This window comes from Girardinichthys multiradiatus, chromosome 4 (genome assembly GCF_021462225.1).
Source record: "Girardinichthys multiradiatus isolate DD_20200921_A chromosome 4, DD_fGirMul_XY1, whole genome shotgun sequence".
NCBI lineage: Eukaryota > Metazoa > Chordata > Actinopteri > Cyprinodontiformes > Goodeidae > Girardinichthys > Girardinichthys multiradiatus.
The window spans coordinates 49,925,492-49,944,766 of NC_061797.1; the positions used below are offsets into that span (position 1 = coordinate 49,925,492).

Here is a 19,275-nt window from a genome sequence, read left to right on the forward strand (position 1 = left end):
ATAGGGCTTTTCACTGTACTGTTATCACTACGTGTTGGATACGCTGTGTATGTTAACACAGATTAACAGCAAGCCAAACTCAATTTTCATGAGCCAGGAAACCGAGCGTCTTGCTCCTTTATTACGGTCTTCTTGACAGCTTACAATTCTTTACAATTGTTGCTTAAAGAGCTCCATGAAAAGGTTAGAGTGAAACTACAAGGTAAACTGAAAGCAAAATATGCATCAGTTCTTTGTTATGTAGAATAAATGCACCAAATAAACCGCTGGTGAAAGAAAACATGCATAAAAATTAACCTTAGCTGTTGCTAATAATAAACAGTCATTTTAGCAATCTTTTAATATGCTAATTAGATCGTTGACCTCATTGCTATCCGAAATGAAGCAAACCTAGCTCTTGGGATAAGGCTAATTCCTGGTGCAAACACATTCACAAATGATCTCTAAATTAGCTCTAATAAAACATATAATGTTAAACAGAACATAGATTAAACTTACAGCCATTGCTTTCGAAGGTGTAAATAAATATTTATGACACAGGAGGCGAAGTTTGCTCATTGATAGACAGGTATTTTCTCCATAAAGCGTCTTTCCATCTAACTACTGCTTCTGCTACCCATAATGCATTGCAACCTAAGAATTCACCTTCAAAATAAAATACATGACGCTGGCTGCATAGACATTCTTTTTCTTTTTACATGAATTATTACAAATGAACAATTACATTTTTTATCACTAAATTATGAACTATTTCCAACTTTTATCCCTGGGCAGAACATAGTGTCTTTGTGCCAGTCTGCTGAATTATTTTAAAACCCACTTTAACAAATGAGAAGAAAATCTGACATGAAGGAAAGAAAATATGAAAGGATATTGAAAAACTAGCAGATGATGCACAGACATAAACTGGCATTGTGAAACCACTTATAATGTTTGAAGACAGCTGTTTAATAATGCAATTTTAAATTTATTTACACTTCAGAAATGTTGCATGTACATGTCCTGACTTGGATGCCATGACTTAGCTGAAATGTCTTTCCAACTCTGAAAGGGTACATGATTTTTAAAGCAAGCTCATGTTGTTCCTAAAAAGACTTAAAGCAGAGAAGCAGAAAAGAAGCACAGAAGATTTTAACTATTTTTTTGTTGTTGTTGTTGTTGTTCTCAATTTTCACAGACAGTTTAGTTTTTTATGTTTCAGTTAATTTGTCAGTTAAGGCATGGCTTAAAAATGGATAATTGCTTCTGGACTTTCATCTTGTACCCTAGTATGGCTTTATGTCTGGCAACGCCTTTTAATTCTTGCACATCTTTTACTTTTATTTTAACCTTAAAAGAGAGCTTGTTTGCACAATATTTCTTACAACCTTTCTTATCGTGTCTAATGAAGAGTTCCTCAGAACTGTCCCAGAACATACAAGCTGGCATCGTTTGATCCCGATGGTGACCACGTACGGTGCAGGTACGGGAACGTCCCAAATATAGAATGTGATACCTGCAATTCAATCCCAGGTTTCCAACTTGATCAGGTTAGTTGGAAAGTTAATTTACATTCTTAACATTTTAAAACACAAGGGATTGGCTTGTTCTAATCAGGATCTGTTAACTTTATCAGGATTCTTGCACATTACGCTACCAGTCCACCAGTGCCGATTACAGATCTTTTGGGTTTGAGATGGTGGTAGAAGACTTTCCACAAAGCTCGATTGATCTGTTCTATTCAGATGGATCGAAAGCTCACAAGTCCCCACTGATTACAAGGATGAAGAGGCAAGCAGCGACCAATCAGCCTACAACAGGTGCACCGGCAACCATTATCCCATGGTGGCAGGGGTGGACATCTCCCACAACAACTACAACTTCAACTATGGCCACAACGACACCAACAACTACTGCAACAACAATTTCAAGTACACGAACAACTACTGCAACCACTACCCCGGGGTGGTGGACAATACCTACCTCATCAAGATTGCAATCTACGACCCCACAAAATGCAAACATTTCCCCTATCAGTAAATTACCTCTACAGTTCGCTTTCCTTGGTAAGGAAGGTTTTATTGGTTCTAATAAGTATCTGACATTACTTCTAATGTTACAGAATATTGAATGGAAAAACATTTTGGAGATGTAAGCAGCACTGTAGTCCTAAAAGTGTGTTTTGACCGAATGCGAACGACGTGACAGGAGTGAGCGATTTACATTAAATTCAATTCAGTTTATTTATATAGCGCCAATTCACAACACATGTCGTCACAAGGCACTTCACAAAGTCAGCTACATAAATTCCAATTAATCCTAACCATTGAACAGTTCAGTCAGATTCAGTTATTTATTCAAATTGGATAAAAAGTTTTTCTGTCTAAGGAAACCCAGCAGATTGCATCCAGTCAGTGACTTGCAGCATTCACTCCTCCTGGATGAGCATGTAGAGACAGTGGACAGTCACTGGTGTTGACTTTGCAGCAATCCCTCATACTGAGCATGCATGTAGCGACAGTGGAGAGGAAAAACTCCCTTTTAACAGGAAGAAACCTCTAGCAGAACCAGAACCGGGCTCAGTGTGAGGGGCCATCTGCCACGACCGACTGGGGGTTTGAGAGTACAGAGCAGAGACACAAAGAGAACAAAGAAGCACTGATCCAGGAGTCCTTTCTATGGGAAGGAAAAGTAAATGTTAATGGATGGGGTTGGACAATGAAACTGAAACACCTGGTTTTAGACCACAATAATTTATTAGTATGGTGTAGGGCCTCCTTTTGCGGCCAATACAGCATCAATTCGTCTTGGGAATGACATATACTAGTCCTGCACAGTGGTCAGAGGGATTTTAAGCCATTCTTCTTGCAGGATAGTGGCCAGGTCACTACATGATACTGGTGGAGGAAAACGTTTCCTGACCCGCTCCTCCAAAACACCCCAAAGTGGCTCAATAATATTTAGATCTGGTGACTCTGCAGGCCATGGGAGATGTTCAATTTCACTTTCATGTTCATCAAACCAATCTTTCACCAGTCTTGCTGTGTGTATTGGTGCATTGTCATCCTGATACACGGCACCACCTTCAAGATACAATGTTTGAACCATTGGATGCACATGGTCCTCAAGAATGGTTCGGTAGTCCTTGGCAGTGACGCGCCCATCTAGCACAAGTATTGGGCCAAGGGAATGCCATGATATGGCAGCCCAAACCATCACTGATCCACCCCCATGCTTCACTCTGGGCATGCAACAGTCTGGGTGGTACGCTTCTTTGGGGCTTCTCCACACCATAACTCTCCCGGATGTGGGGAAAACAGTAAAGGTGGACTCATCAGAGAACAATACATGTTTCACATTGTCCACAGCCCAAGATTTGCGCTCCTTGCACCATTGAAACCGACGTTTGGCATTGGCATGAGTGACCAAAGGTTTGGCTATAGCAGCCCGGCCGTGTATATTGACCCTGTGGAGCTCCCGACGGACAGTTCTTGTGGAAACAGGAGAGTTGAGGTGCACATTTAATTCTGCCGTGATTTGGGCAGTCGTGGTTTTAAGTTTTTTGGATACAATCCAGGTTAGCACCCGAACATCCCTTTCAGACAGCTTCCTCTTGCCTACACAGTTAATCCTGTTGGATGTGGTTCGTCCTTCTTGGTGGTATGCTGACATTACCCTGGATACCGTGGCTCTTGATACATCACAAAGACTTGCTGTCTTGGTCACAGATGCGCCAGCAAGACATGCACCAACAATTTGTCCTCTTTTGAACTCTGGTATGTCACCCATAATGTTGTGTGCATTTCAATATTTTGAGCAAAACTGTGCTCTTACCCTGCTAATTGAACCTTCACACTATGCTCTTACTGGTGCAATGTGCAATCAATGAAGACTGGCTACCAGGCTGGTCCAATTTAGCCATGAAACCTCCCACACTGAAATGACAGGTGTTTCAGTTTCCTTGTCCAACCCCTGTAGCTCCTTTAGTCGTTTCACCTAGAAAGAAAGAACAGATAAACTCTGAGCCAGTTTTCAAGGTTAGAGTCTGAAAGAGAGCACATAGAGTTAGTCACAGTAGAAGCTCAGACAATCGCCATGTCTAGGAAAGAGAAAGGGTTAAACACTGAAAGACAGGGCCACATGGATCATCGGTAGAGGGTGAGCATTAAGTTGTTGCCAGCAGAAGCTCGGACGATGCCCCTCTCCAGAAAGGTGTCACATGTAGACACAGAGTCAGGCCAGGTGTAGCTTCTAGGAAGAGAAAAGACAGAGAACAAAGTTAAAAGCTGAACTAACAGCAAATAATGCAAAATTAGAGAGTAGTGTGAGAATGTAGCAAAGAGGGTGAAAATGGTCATTATGTCCTCCAGCAGCCTAAGCCTATAGCAGCATAACTACAGAGATAGCTCAGGATAACCTAAGCCACTCTAACTATAAGCTTTATCAAAAAGGAAAGTTTTAAGCCTAGCCTTAAAAGTAGACAGTTTGTCCATCTAGAGCCCACTGATGGTCATTGTTATACTAAAAACCACAAGGATTGGGGTATCTCTCTCTGTCAGACTGATTATAACCATTGGAAAAGAGAAGGGGTCATACAGGTAGCAGAAATGGAGGGTGTGTTTGCACCTCAACCATAACTGAGCCGATTTAGGCTAAACCTGACTCCACTTTACTCCATCCAACAGGGAGGGAAGAAGGCTCCCTCCCTGATAAACTAAGCTACTCTAACTATAAGCTTTATCAAAAAGGAAAGTTTTAAGCCTAGCCTTAAAAGTAAACAGGGTGTCTGCCTCACGGACTAAAACTGGGAGCTGGTTCCACAGGAGAGGACCCTGATAACTAAAGGATCTGCCTCCCATTCTACTTCTAGAGACTCTAGGAACCACCAGTAAACCTGCAGTCTGAGAACAAAGTGCTCTGTTAGGAACATATGGACCAATCAGATCTCTGATGTATGATGGAGCTAGATCATTAAGGGCTTTATATGTGAGGAGGAGAATTTTAAATTCTATTCTGGATTTAACAGGGAGCCAATGAAGGGAAGCTAAAATAGGAGAAATATGATCTATCTTTTTAATTTTCATCAGAACTCTTGCTGCAGCATTTTGAATCAGCTGAAGGTTTTTAACTGCATTTTGTGGACATCCTGATAGTAAAGAATTACAATAGTCCAGCCTTGAAGTAACAAATGCATGGACTAGTTTTTCAGCGTCACTCCTGGACAGGATATTTCTAATTTTGGCAATGTTCCGGAGGTGAAAGAAGGAAATCTTAGAAACCTGTTTAATATGGGATTTAAATGACATGTCCTGGTCAAAAATAACACCAAGGTTTTTTACTTTGTTACAGGAGGTCAATTTAATGCCATCCAGGTTAAGTGATTAACTAAGAAGTTTGTTTTTCAAAGACTCCGGTCCAAAGACGACAACTTCTGTCTTGTCTGAATTTAGAAGCAGAAAATGTTAAGTCATCCAAGTTTTTATATCTTCAAGACATGCTTGTAGTCTATCTAACTGGTTGGGTCCATCAGGATTCATGGATAAGTAAAGCTGAGTATCATCAGCGTAACAGTGAAAATTCATCCTATGCTGCCTGACAATTTGACCTATTGGAATCATATATATAGTAAAGAGAATTGGCCCAAGTACTGAACCCTGTGGTACTCCACAAATAACCCTGGAGTTTAAAGATGATTTATCATTTACATGAACAAACTGGAATCTGTCAGACAGATAAGATTTAAACCAGCCTAGTGCTGTTCCCCTGATCCCTACAGCATATTCCAGCCTTTCTAAGAGAATATTATGGTCGACTGGATCAAATGCAGCACTGAGATCTAACAGAACCAGAACAGACACAAGTCCATTATCTGAGGCCATAAGAATATCATTAGTGACTTTCAGCAGAGCTGTTTCAGTGCTATGATGAGCTCTGAAACCTGACTGAAACTCTTCAAACAGGTCATTGCTGTATAAATGCTCACACATTTGATTAGCAACTATTTTCTCAAGAATTTTAAATAAGAATGGAAGATTGGATATAGGTCTGTAATTTTTCAAGTCATCTCGATCAAGCGAAGGTTTCTTAAGTAAAGGTTTAATTACAGCTACCTTAAAAGCCTGTGGTACATATCCATTTACTAAGGATAGGTTAATTATATATAAAATGGGGCTGGTAATCAGAGGGAACACTTCCTTAAATAATTTGGTTGGGATTGGGTCTAACATACAAGTTGAAGGTTTAGATGAAGCTAATATTTCTGATAACTCAGGAAGCTCCACAGGATCAAAACAGTCCAAACACAGATCAGGTTCTGCAGTTATTTCCAATGATGTCTCACTTGCTGAGGATGAAGTAATCATCTTCGGGAAGAATCCCATAAAGTCATGGCTGCTAAGAGCTAAGGGAATGGATGGCTCAACAGAGCTATGACTCTGTGTAAGTTTAGCAACTGTACTAAAGACAAACCTAGGATTATTCTTGTTCTCTTCTATTAATGATGAGAAATAAGCTGTTCTAGCTTATCAAAAACATTAACTTCATCTAAACCTTCAACTTGTTTGTTAGACCAAATCCCAACCAAATGATTTAAAGAAGTGTTCCCTCTGATTACCAGCCCCATTCTAGATATGATTAATCTATCCTTAGTAAATGGATATGTACCACAAGCTTTTAAGGTATCTGTAATTAAACCTTTACTTAAGAAACCTTCACTTGATCGAGATGATTTTAAAATTACAGACCTATATCCAATCTTCCGTTCTCATGACCCAAAGGTCATGCCCACAGGTGAGGGTAGAAACTTAGACTGAGAGCTTAGCTTTTTGGCTTTTTGTGACCACACGCACATTTATTAAAATTCATTAGGCTGTTGGTTTTACTCAGTTATTAGCTCTAATAGAAACTTACAGAGAAATTTGTATAATTAAAGAAAATCACCATCTGCCTTTTATCCATGTATGACTCATAAATCAAATAACCACAAGTTACACAACATTGCATGCCTGTGGTAAAATCCTTACAGGAGAACCCTTTGTCACTTGTGTTTTTCATATGTTGGGACCCACAGCCATGAAAACAACATTAAAACTCCGGTACAAAGTTTTCTGGAATTTCTTTCTGGGGTGGGGGGGGGGATATTTATGTTTAGTTTCTAAAACGTCCGTATTTGCACATTCTCCAGTTGACCCACCCGTTCCTTCATGCCAGGAGGGACTGTACCTGCCTAAGTTTGTGGCTCCAACACCGTCAGATGGAGAACGGGTCGTGGCAGAGGTCCAAAAAGAGCTATTGATCAGAGTCAAAGCACAGGCCACATATTCATTGTAAGTTGGACACAGTTCACTGACGGCTGGCCGCAATAAGGAAGCATGGGTAATAACACCTCTGTTTTGATCAATCTTCAGGATCGATAATCTGATTTTCAGTGGGCCAACAAACATCACCAAGCACAGGCGCACACATAACGAATTTGTAATCAGGTGGACACCAGTTGAAGACGACCTGGGAGATTATTATCCAATCTGCTTTGCTGTGGAATCAGTGAACGGGTGAGACCAGGTTTAATTTCTTTTGCAAAGGAATTACTTTGAGAAATTGAAACCTTGATGGACATCTTGGACAAGTCATGGCTTCATGAACTTTTTTAAATTATGCTGCAAAAGTTCAAATTTTATAGTTTTGTTATTTTAACAAGAGGGTACTGTACCATCCACAAGTTGGGAAACTTATTACCATTGGGAGTTTTTTAAGTACTCGTAATCGTCATCTTCCACTTTATCCGGGACCGGGTCACGGGGGCAGCGGACTCAGCAGAGACGCCCAGACGTCCCTCTCCCCAGATATCTCCTCCAGCTCCTCCAGGGGGAGCCCAAGGCTTTCCCAGGCCAGCCGAGAGACATAGTCCCTCCAGCGTGTCCTGGGCCTTCCCCTGGGCCTCCTCCCGGTGGGACGTGCCTAGAACACCTCCCAAGGAAGGCGTCCAGGAGGCATCCGGTATAGATGCCCGAGCCATCTCAACTGGTTCCTCTCAATGTGGAGGAGCAGTGGCTCTACTCCGAGCCCCTCCCTGATGGCCGAGCTCCTCACCCTATCTCTAAGGGAGTGCCCGGCCACCCTACGGAGGAAGCTAATTTCAGCCGCTTGTATCCGGGATCTCATTCTTTCGGTCATGACCCAAAGTTTATGGCCATAGGTGAGGGTAAGAACGTAGACCGACCGGTAAATCGAGAGCTTTGCTTTTCGGCTCAGCTCTCTCTTCACCACGACGGACCGGCACAGCGCCCCCATTACCGCGGCAGTTGCACCAATCCGTCTGTCGATCTCCCGCTCCATTCTTCCCTCACTCGTGAACAAGACCCCGAGATACTTAAACTCCTCCACTTGAGGCAGGAACTCCCCTCCTACTTGAAGAGGACAAGCCACCCTTTTCCGGTCGAGAACCATGACCTCGGACTTGGAGGAGCTGATCTTCATCCCAGCCGCTTCGCACTTGGCTGCGAACCGCCCCAGCGCATGCTGTAGGTCTTGGCTAGACAGGGCCAGCAGGACCACGTCATCTGCAAAAAGAAGAGACGACATCCACTGGTCCCGAAACCAGACCCCCTCTGGCCCTTGGCTGCGCCTAGAAATCCTGTCCATAAAAGTTATGAACAGGACCGGTGACAAAGGGCAGCACTGCCGGAGTCCAACATGCACCGGGAACAGGTCCGCAGTGCAGGCAATGCGGACCAAACTCCTGCTCCGCTCGTACAGGGCCCCCGATTCCATACTCCTGGACCACCCCCCACAGGGCATCATGAGGGACACAGTCGAATGCTTTCTCCAGGTCCACGAAACACTGGTAGACCGGTTGGGCAAACTCCCATGAACCCTTGAGTACCCTATAGAGGGTATAGAGCTGGTCCAGTGTTCCACGGCCGGGACAAAAACCACACTGTTCCTCCTGAAGCCAAGGCTCGACTATCGGCCAGACTCTCCTCTCCAATACCATGGCGTAGGCCTCACCAGGGAAGCTGAGGAGTGTGATCCTCCTGTAGTTGGAACGCACCCTTCTTATGAAGGAGGACCACCACGCTGGTCTGCCAGTCCAGAGGCACTGTCCCGGACTGCCACGTAATGTTGAAGAGGCGTGTCAACCATGACCGCCCCACAACATCCAGAGACCTGAGGTACTCATGGCAGATCCCATCCACCCCCTAAGCCCTGCCACCACGGAGCTTTTTAACCACCTATGTGACCAACCCTGAGTCCCCAGCCTCTGTTTCCACCAGGGAATGCGTGATGGCAGGATTGAGGAGATCCTCGAAGTACTCGTTCCACCACCCGATAATGTCCCCAGTCGTGGTCAGCAGCCTCCCATCCCCACTGTAAATAGTTTTGGCAAAGCACTGCCTCTCCCTCCTGAGGCGCCGGACGGTTTGCCAGAATCGCTTCGAGGCCAACCGGTAGTCCTTCTCCATGGCCTCACCTCCCAGGCCCGAGTTTTTGCCTCTGCTACAGCCCGGGCCGCAGCACGTTTGGCCTCACAGTACCCGTCTGCCGCCCCAGGAGTCCCACAAGCCAACCACAGCCGGTAGGACTCCTTCTTCAGCTTGACAGCGTCCCTTACTGCCGGTGTCCACCACGGGGTTCGGGGATTGCCGCCACGACAGGCACCGCAGACTTTTTGGCCGCAGCTACGGGCAGCAGCATCGACAATAGATGCGGAGAACATGGTCCACTCGGACTCTGTCTCCAACATCCCCCCCAATCTGGTCAAAGTCTCCCGGAGGTGTGAGTTGAATACATCCCTGGCTGAGGGCTCCGCCAGATGTTCCCAGCAGACCCTCATTATGCGCTTGGGCCTGCCAAGTCTGTCTGGCTTTCTCCCTCTTCCAGCGGATCCAACTCACCACCAGGTGGTGATCAGTGGACAGCTCAGCCCGATCACGCTCTCCAGGTGTCACGTGGCCATTGAAGTCCCCCAGCGGAATAATGGAGTCCCCGGGAGGGGCACTATCCAGCACCCATAACAGTGACGCCAAGAAGGCTAGGTACTTCGCACTACCGCTCGGCCCATAGGCCGAAACAACAGTCAGAGACCCGTCCCCAACCCGAAGGCGCAGGGATGCGACCCTCTCATCAACTGGGGTAAACCCCAACACGAGACGGCTGAGCTGGGGGGCAACAAGCAAACCCACCCCAGCACGCCGCCTCTCCCCGTGGGTCACTCCAGAGTAGAAGAGAGTCCAAGCCCTCTCGAGGAGATGGGTTCCAGAGCCCACTCTGTGCGTGGAGGCGAGCCCGACTATTTCTAGTCGATATCCCTCGACCTCCCACACAAGCTCAGGCTCCTTAACCCCCAGCGAGGTGACATTCCACGTCCCTAGAGCCAGCCTAAGCATCCGGGGATTGGGCCGCCGAGGTCTCCACCTTTGTCCGCCGCCCAATCCTCTTTGCACCGGTCCCTCACGGTTCCCCCTGCAGGTGGTGGGCCCACTGGGGGATGGCCTTGCGTCTCTTGTTCGGGTCCCACGAGGAGCAGCCCGGCCACCAGGCGCTCTCCGACGAGTTCCGACCTCAGGCTTGGCTCCAGGGTGGGACCCTGGCTCCACCGTACCGGGCGACGTCACGTGCCTCGATGTAATAGCCCTCATGAAGGATTCTTGAACCGCTCTTTGTCTGACCCGTCACCTAGAGCCTGTTTGCCATGGGAGACCCTACCAGGGGCATTTAAGCCCCAGACAACATAGCCTCTAGGATCATTCGAGCACTCAAACCCCTCCACCACGTTAAGGTGGCGGTTCAAGGAGGGGGAGTTGTTTAAATTTATGGTAAAATTATGTTTTGCTCATCTAATGTGTTTCAGTCTGTTTGTTCTAATCCTAATTTAGATCCTATGTCTATCAGACTGAGATGAGGTGTGTTCTGGTGGAAATCAGAAAGGAACAAAGTAAGTCTAAGATGTGAGAGTTTGGAGATCATCCCCGCTTTGTTTTCTCCTATTCTTAATCATATCCTGTATCTGATGAGTACATCTGTGTTTGTTCCAGTTGAAGCCACAGTGACCTGCACTGAATCCACAATGAAGGTGGAGGTTGAAAAAGCTTCCTTCTTTGGACTCCAAGAGGATCATCTTCGCCTCAGTGACCCCAGTAACACCATCTGCAGCCTTGACAGGCTCTCCAACAGCACTCACATAGTCGCCATCATTCCTCTCAACGGCTGTGGTACTCAGATCGAGGTGAGAACGGGTCCTTTGATACATCACACATGACTAATCTCTCTGATATTTGTTTAATTAGAACTCTTTACTCTGCAGGAAGATGAAGATAACCTCATTTTTAAGAATGAGATCACCACAACGGATGATGCCCCGAACACACTGATCACCAGGAAGCATCTGTTGGAGGCCCGGTTCTACTGCCAGTACCCCAAACGGGGCAATGTGACCTTGAGCTTCTCAGTGCACAGAAAGAACATCAGGGTGTGGGAGAAAGGTTTTGGCACGTTCACCTACCAGTTCGAATTCTACCAGGATGACCAGTTTGGAGCCATGTTCGACCCAAACTCATACCCTCTGGAGTTTGACATCAGAAACAGGATTTACATGCAGATAGACGCCAGCTCCTCCGTCAACGACACCATGATGTTTGTGGAGTCCTGCAGAGCTGCGCCATATGACAACCCCAACTACCAGCCAACCTACTCCATCATTGAGAACGGGTAAGGCCTTGGTCCAGAAGGTCTTCAGAAGGTCATAAGATGGTACATCAAGCTGATAAGCTTTAAATCTAATGCAGCTAATGTGAGCTTTTGATTTCAATCAGGTGCGAAGTTGACCCGACTGTGCAGATCCACCCCACCCCCAACGACAGACAGTTCAGGTTCAGCATGGAGGCCTTCAAGTTCATTGGGTTGCATGATCAGGTGAGGAACAAGCCGTACTGAGAAAGACCTTTTAATTGAATTGGTATTTTTTAATTTAACAAAGTTAGCATTTTTCTAAACAAAAAGATCATTTTTACCTAAAAACTGAATAATAAAATATTCTATATTAAAACAAACACAAACTTTAGGTTTAGTGGCTTTTTGATGCAAAGAGCTTTGAAGGTGTTTGACTGTAGATCTTCTGTTTGTCCACCAGAGGGAGTGGCTTCTTTTAATGACTGTGCTTCTTGAATTCAGGTGTACATCAGCTGCACAGTTATGATGTGTGAAGCAGGGAACCCCAACACAAGGTGCTCGCAGGGATGCATCAACTCCCCATGGTCCAACAACTTAGGCCGCAGAAAGAGAGAGGCTACGGTCGAGAGCGGAAAGCACTTAATTTCCCAGGGTCCTCTGCGTTTGAGGCGTGCAGCAGACCCCAGAGGAGGCTCAGGTAGGGAAACTGTGTGAAGATGTTTTCTGAGCAGCAGATAAAATGTGAACATAACCATCACTGTGTTCCTCTCGTCTGCAGCATTCAACCTGAACCTGAACCTGGTGTTAGTTGCTGGATGTCTTCTTCTTGCTGTTGGGATGGTCTGTGGTGTGATCATCTACAGAACCAAAACCTCCAGGGCCAAATATCAGCCTCTGCGCTCATATGAGAACTAAAACTGCAGCGTCTGCCAGGCTGTTTGGATTATTAGCATGTGGGATTATGGGTGTTTTTTAATTTAGTCTTTTAATTTTTAATTTGTTTAACCAATAAAGATGCATTTATAGAAGTAGTTAAAATAGAAGAAAATTCACCTGAAATATATGGTTTTCTATGAAGCAATACTGGATGAAGCACCCTTGGCTCTGCAGCTGCTGAGTTTCTGCTCTGTCATGAGGATTTACTTTTTCCTGTTCATTATTACATTATAATATGAAGAAGGTGGCACAGATGAAGTGTTTGTTTCTGTTCTGTTATAATCAGCCAGCCTTGAACAAATGTATGTTACTCTTTACTGTAGGGGTCCATCTTTGAAAGAAACAACATTTTTATCTTTTGTTCCTGTGTGTAAAGGTGGACTTGATATTTCTAAATTGCTTAATAAAAATACTCATTTAACGATTAATGCACACATTTCTCAGTGAAAGCTGTGAATGTCCTGATTCTCCAGTATTTGGTGTGTGAGTTTCTTTAGTGATCTGTTTCCTCTGTGTTGTTTATGTTCTGCAGTTGTTATTTTAGTTTCATTCCTTGTAGTTTAGGTCCATGATTCATTCTTGTGTTTAATGTTTCTGTTACTTCCCTGGACTTCTTGTCTGTGTTAATTACCCTCCCTCTTTCAGTTGCCCTGCATTCTCCCTGTCACTAGATGCTCCATATTTGTCCAGATTAGTCCATCATGTTCATTGGTCCATTCTCTACCCTACCTCTGTATTTAAACTCTCTGGTTTTCCTTTTTAAACACTGGATCCTACTGTTTGTCATACCCTGTGTGGTTTGCCTGCTCCATGTCTGTAGCTCTGCACATGTTCCGTGTTTCTACGTTCTTCATGTAACTTACTAGTTTCTGTAATAAAAAATTCAACTCACCATGTGGCTTCAACACTCCTGCTCACACATTGGTCCTGCAAAACAACCCTTTATGACAGAAGAATCCAGTCATCTGCACCAAGCAGACAGTAGAGCCTTGATACTCTGGTAGATCCAGCAGCAGGATGAAGAAGCAAGGGCCTTTTATGGATAAGATGTTGAGGTCCTGTCTTCTCTCCTGTTGCTGGAGGAAATGGAGCGTACTTTTGGGGCTTCCAGGTTAGTGCTCCTGGAGGGTCTGGTCGATGACTTCTCCCTTGCCCCGATGTTTTCAACCTCACCTTAGGCTTCTGGGTTCCAAGCAAGTGCCTTGTCACAGGCCAATACTGGGTGGTTCTTCTCCACTGTACCTTCAACGCCCACCAGTGGTCAACAACAGAGTGGCTTTTTCCATTCCCTCACTGCAGCTGAGCATGGTGCTCCACATCTCCAGAGTGCAGCTAAGCACACTTCGAGCCTCAATCTGCTGACACCCAGCTGTCAACAAAGGACAATAGCTGCCAGCCAGTGGATCCCAGCTCCTTGTCCTTGTCTTCATCTGCTACAGCAGTCCCCACGTCCTCAGAAACAGCAGCTCTCACTGCAGCAACTCTAGCCGTGTCTGCTGCTCTCTGGTCTGCTACTTTTGCTGCAGAGACTTCTCTGGTGCAGCCTATTGATCAACATTTTAGTGCCATGTTTAAATGCCTTAGTTTATGACCTGATAAAAGTATTCAAACCCCTTCTTTTTTCCCTGTGTTGCAGACTTGGTCTATGGCGAGAGTTAGGACAGTTATGTTTAGTCTTAGAGAGAAGGCTACTCAGCCTTCTCTGAGCACATATATGAGATAAGATGTATATATGAAATAATATGTATGCCACACCTTGAGAGCCGTTGAAGCTGTTATAAGAAGGACTTTTTGCTACACGTTAGAATGATTTGGCAGCACTCCTGAGTACATATCCAATGCTGTAAAAGTATTCTCCTTTATAAGATTATAATAAAGTGACAATAATCACTTTCTTTCTAGGTAAAAACAATTTTTTTTCCACAACAATTGGCGACAAGGATGGGATTCTCTGACTGATTTCTTCCGAGGACATCAACAAAAGAAGGTTCTGATCACCCTGGGAATTAGCTTCCCTGCCTAAGACCCAATAATTGTTTTGGATTCCAAAAAGAACCTATTTTTTTTCCACAGAGAAAGTGAGATCCTCAATCAGCATAAGTTAATCATTATTATTGTTTGCTTAGAAGCTTGTTAAAAATAACACAAAATATTATCAAAAACCTAAAATCCTTTTGGTTGAGTGAGGCTCTTCCAAGAAGATACATTATTTAGGAGTAAGGTGATTGTAGTGCCAGGAAGCTCTAAACATTATGGAGACGTCTGCAGGTTTTAATGGAATATTCCCCCATTATCCAGATGCTTAATGGGAAAGTGTTGAAGCTCTGTCAGTAAAGACAGGAAATAGAAGCAAAGGTTTGAAATGGGACAGAAGCAGAGTTCTAAGGAATTACCTCCACCCCAGGTAGAACCGTTGACATTTATGGTGGAAAATATGGACCCAAAAGCACTGAGTGCATCAATGAATGGGTTAAAACTTGCTCAACTCTACTGTTTGTGCAAAATCTGAACCATTTACAATTTTTCCCCCTGCCTCTTACACACACACACACACACAGGAATTTGATTGCTCCATGGACACTACACAACTGCCCTCCCCGTGGCTTCACTCCACCAGAAATGTTTCTTCAGCATGGACTGTGTGCCATGACAGACTGACTCTGGAGCGGTCAAAGAACTCAGGGGCTAACATACAAACACGCACACATTTGCAGATATCTTTTTTTTTTCCTGCAAATGAAGAAAGCTTATTAACTGTAGATAATTTGATCTTTCTGTATTTTGCAATGAAGAAACGCTTGCTTGACTTTGACAGATGTAAAAAGGGTGTTAAAGGTTGTTCCTGTGTTAAAAAGAAATGTTCTTCCTACGGGCTTATGCTCATTTGAAACTTTCCAGTTAAATGTTTTAGAGAAGCAAGTTCCTTCTCTCGCCGTGGTAGATTCAGGGTCCACTGTTTTGCTTCTTAAAAGTTATTAAAAGCAGAGGCATTTGCAACACTTCCAAAACTCAGTTGTTACCATCTGTTTCTATGTCAGGACAGACCAAGGAGAATTTTAAAAGCCCATTGACTGCATAACTGCTGATAGATTTTCTTCTTCAAGCATTGCGTCCTGCTGTTAGGGTTGTGCCCTGTAAATCGTATCTTAATTGCAAGGTTGGAATAGTGTTAGTTTCTGCTCCAGGAGGAGTAAACGTCTCTGGACAGTCTCTGACACAGTAAACACAGGGGAGTACAGTTTTGTCCACAAGTGTTAACTTATGGTTATGGAGGGAAGTTGTATATTCACTGTTTTCACAGCAGAGTGACTGTTTTTCCTTCTTCTAATTTTATGCAGTCTGATTGACACTGTACCATAATATGTCAGGTACTGACAAAACTTTGAAAGGCTTGGTACCACATTTTTCCTCTGGGAAACAAAAGAAAAACCTTGTATTGTCTGGGTTGTATTGGGATGTAAACAATCTTGTAGTTTTCTCTGACACCCCAACAGCTAAAGCTTTTCTGTTTTGGCTTCTGTTAAACACATTTTCCTTGGCAAAAACCTTTAAAGCAGGAATGGAAAGATATGGTTTATTTTGGTTCTAAAGTTAGGAAGAATCTAATTGGAAAGTGATGATAATCGATAAACATTTTTTCTCAGCATAAAAAGACCTTCTTTCAGAACTATGGAACTATTACTGACCACAGTAGCAAATTTTGAAGCATGCTTTTCCTTTAATCCAAAAGAGATCTGTGTTTTTATTGCTATGATGTTGGCTGAAGCTCCTTATAAACTCTGGGTTGAAAGCAAACATGATGTGGGGCTAATTTAGAGTTGTAAACTAGTGATTGACACCCCTAAATCTGAGTGTTGTCTATGCCAGCAATAATACACTTGAAAGTCTGGGGATATTTAACGTATTTACTCCATTTGTCAATCTGTGCTGAAAGGTGGCATCAGTCTTTGAAGCATTGATTCTCAACCTGTGGTCCCTGGATGCCAGAGTTCTACGGTCCATATATTGTGGGTCCATGAGAAATTTTTCAATAAATCAATAAAGTGATGGCACTAATCAGGGACAAAGGCTAGAACTATTACTAATAAATAAAATAAAGCCAATGATGGGTTCTGACTGTATTAATATTCAAAATTGTCAGGATCGGGATTTTGTCTGTTTTGTTGCTGTTACTTTGCTTAGCCCCTAGATGGCGCGGAACCTGGAGGAGAGGCGACAGGTGTTCACCATTTCCATGATCACCTGCTGAGGAGTATTTAAGGAGGAGGCTGTCAACAACTCGTTGCCAGAGTGTTGTCCATTAGTGGTACAGCTCAAGCCACATTATCTTGACTTGTCCTTGATCTCGACTTGTACAAAGAGCAAGTAGGACTCATTTACCTAGTTCTTCACTTGAAACTATTCACCCCATCTCAGCCCCGCAGAATTCTGGAGCTGAACCTATGCAGACTGGGCGTACTCAGCTATCTACAGAGGAAAGACTAAGACGTCGCAGATCCAATCAGTGTTTTTACTGCGGCTCTGCTGACCGTTTTCACGCAAACTGTCCGATTCGTCCTTTGGGACCAAAAAACCAGGTCCGTCAGTAAGTGAGGGGTTTCTGACGGACCGGCCTCTAACCCCCAGACTTAGTTTGCCTGCCACATTCATCTCTTACCGACCTTTTCAGAATCTATCCGCTCTCATTGACTCTGGTAGCGATCAGCATCTCATTGACCAAAGACTTGTTAAAGAAGCAAGGATTGAAACAGAACCACTTCCCTTGCCACCGTCTGTCTCATCCTTAGATGGGAAGAGATTACCCCAAATAACTCATAATACCAAACCATTGACTTTGATCCTCTTGGGAAATCATAGGGAGGAGATTTCTTTTTTTGTGTTTCCCATAGCTTTAAATTCCATAGTTTTGGGTTACCCTTGGTTAAAGAAACATAATCCTCACATCCACTGGACTGAAAACCATATTGAGTCTTCGTCCACTAACTGTCTTTCTTCCTGTTTACAGTCAGCAGTAGCTTCACTCCCTGTTGAGTCAGATCCAGCAGAGAATGAGGAAATCGATCTCACAAACGTCCCACCAAAGTATCATGATCTTAGATTAGTTTTCAGCAAATCTAAGGCTCTGTCTTTACCCCCACATAGACCATATTACTGTGCAATAGACTTGCTTCCCGGTGCCCCCCTGCCTTCCAGTAGGCTTTATAACATCTCAGGACCAGAAAGAAAAGTAATGGAGGACTATATCAACGAGTCCCTGGTCACAGGATTAATTCGCCCTTCTTCATCTCCACTCGGAGCTGGTTTTTTCTTTGTTGGAAAGAAAGATGGCTCGCTACGCCCATGTATAGATTACAGAGGGTTAAATCAGATAACAGTAAAGACCAAATATCCCCTACCTCTTTTGTCCTCGGCCTTTGAACCTGTTCACGGTTCCACTATCTTTTCCAAGTTAGATCTCCGTAACGCCTATCATCTAGTTAGGATCCGCCAGGGGGATGAGTGGAAGACCGCCTTCAAGACCCCGCTGGGCAATTTTGAGTATCTTGTCATGCCGTTTGGATTAAGTAATGCACCTGCAGTTTTCCAGTACCTTCATTAACGATATACTGAGGGATTTTTTGAATGTTTTTGTTTTTGTATACCTGGATGACATCTTGATCTATTGAATAGACATTAATGAACATACCTGTCATGTCCGTCTTGTTTTACAAAGACATTTGGAGAATAGACTGTTTGTGAAGGCCGAAAAATGTGAATTTCATTAAACCTCAGTTACTTTTTTGGGCTACATTCTGGAGGGTGGACTGGTTCGTTTGGATCCTGAGAAGGTTAAGGCAGTGCTAGAGTGGCCTGTTCCTGACTCTCGCAAGCAGTTACAACGGTTTCTGGGATTTGCAAACTTTTACCGACGATTTATAAAGAACTTTAAATTGATCGCCGCACCACTCACTGCCCTGACTTCTACAAAGATTGTGTTTACCTGGACACCCGAAGCAGACAAGGCTTTTCAGACCTTGAAAGAGAGTTTTTCTCAAGCACCCATTTTAGTTCACCCAGATTGTTCCAGACAATTTATTTTAGAGGTAGACGCCTCAGACACGGGTGTCGGAGCCGTATTATCTCAACAGTCGGATACAGATGGAAAACTCCATCCATGTGCCTTTTTCTCCCGTCGTCTCACTAACCCTGAGAGAAATTACGACATAGGAGACAGGGAGTTGCTGGCTATAAAGCTAGCCCTTGAGGAGTGGAGACATTGGCTGGAGGGGGCCAAGCATCCCATTTTAGTTTGGACCGATCACAAGAACCTGGACTACTTGCAAACAACAAAGAGACTGAACCCCCACCAATCACGATGGTCATTGTTTTTCTCACGCTTTGATCTCTCCATCTCTTACAGACCAGGCTCCAAGAATATCAAGCCGGATGCTCTTTCCGGGTTTCATTCACCAGATTCTATGGAAAAGGAGACCGAACCCATTGTGCCGTCCCATTGGACTTTTGGAGCTCTTGTTTGGGAAATAGAGAACCTTGTAAACAATGCCCTACGAAACGAACCAGACCCTGGTACGGGACCTCCTAATAAGAGGTATGTACCTACCTCTGTTAGGTTCAGGCTCATCCGCTGGTTCCACACCGCCAAGTTCTCAGGTCACCCAGGAGTTAGCAGAACTGTAGCACTCATTTCTAGAC

At 44.2% G+C, this 19,275-nt stretch overlaps 1 protein-coding gene across 1 annotated transcript in view; it reads left to right on the forward strand.

Annotated features, from left to right (window-relative positions):
* Positions 1-13,010, forward strand: part of LOC124867324 — a 33,928-nt gene extending 20,918 nt beyond the window's left edge. The window contains exons 4-13 of the mRNA XM_047363722.1: positions 1,391-1,529; positions 1,616-2,045; positions 7,163-7,304; positions 7,386-7,529; positions 10,854-10,912; positions 11,013-11,203; positions 11,282-11,685; positions 11,790-11,889; positions 12,148-12,343; positions 12,425-13,010. Coding sequence (XP_047219678.1) covers positions 1,391-1,529; positions 1,616-2,045; positions 7,163-7,304; positions 7,386-7,529; positions 10,854-10,912; positions 11,013-11,203; positions 11,282-11,685; positions 11,790-11,889; positions 12,148-12,343; positions 12,425-12,561 — 1,942 coding nt within the window. The 3' untranslated portion in view covers positions 12,562-13,010. The remainder of the gene's footprint in view (positions 1-1,390; positions 1,530-1,615; positions 2,046-7,162; positions 7,305-7,385; positions 7,530-10,853; positions 10,913-11,012; positions 11,204-11,281; positions 11,686-11,789; positions 11,890-12,147; positions 12,344-12,424) is intronic.
* The last annotated feature ends 6,265 nt before the right edge of the window (positions 13,011-19,275 follow it).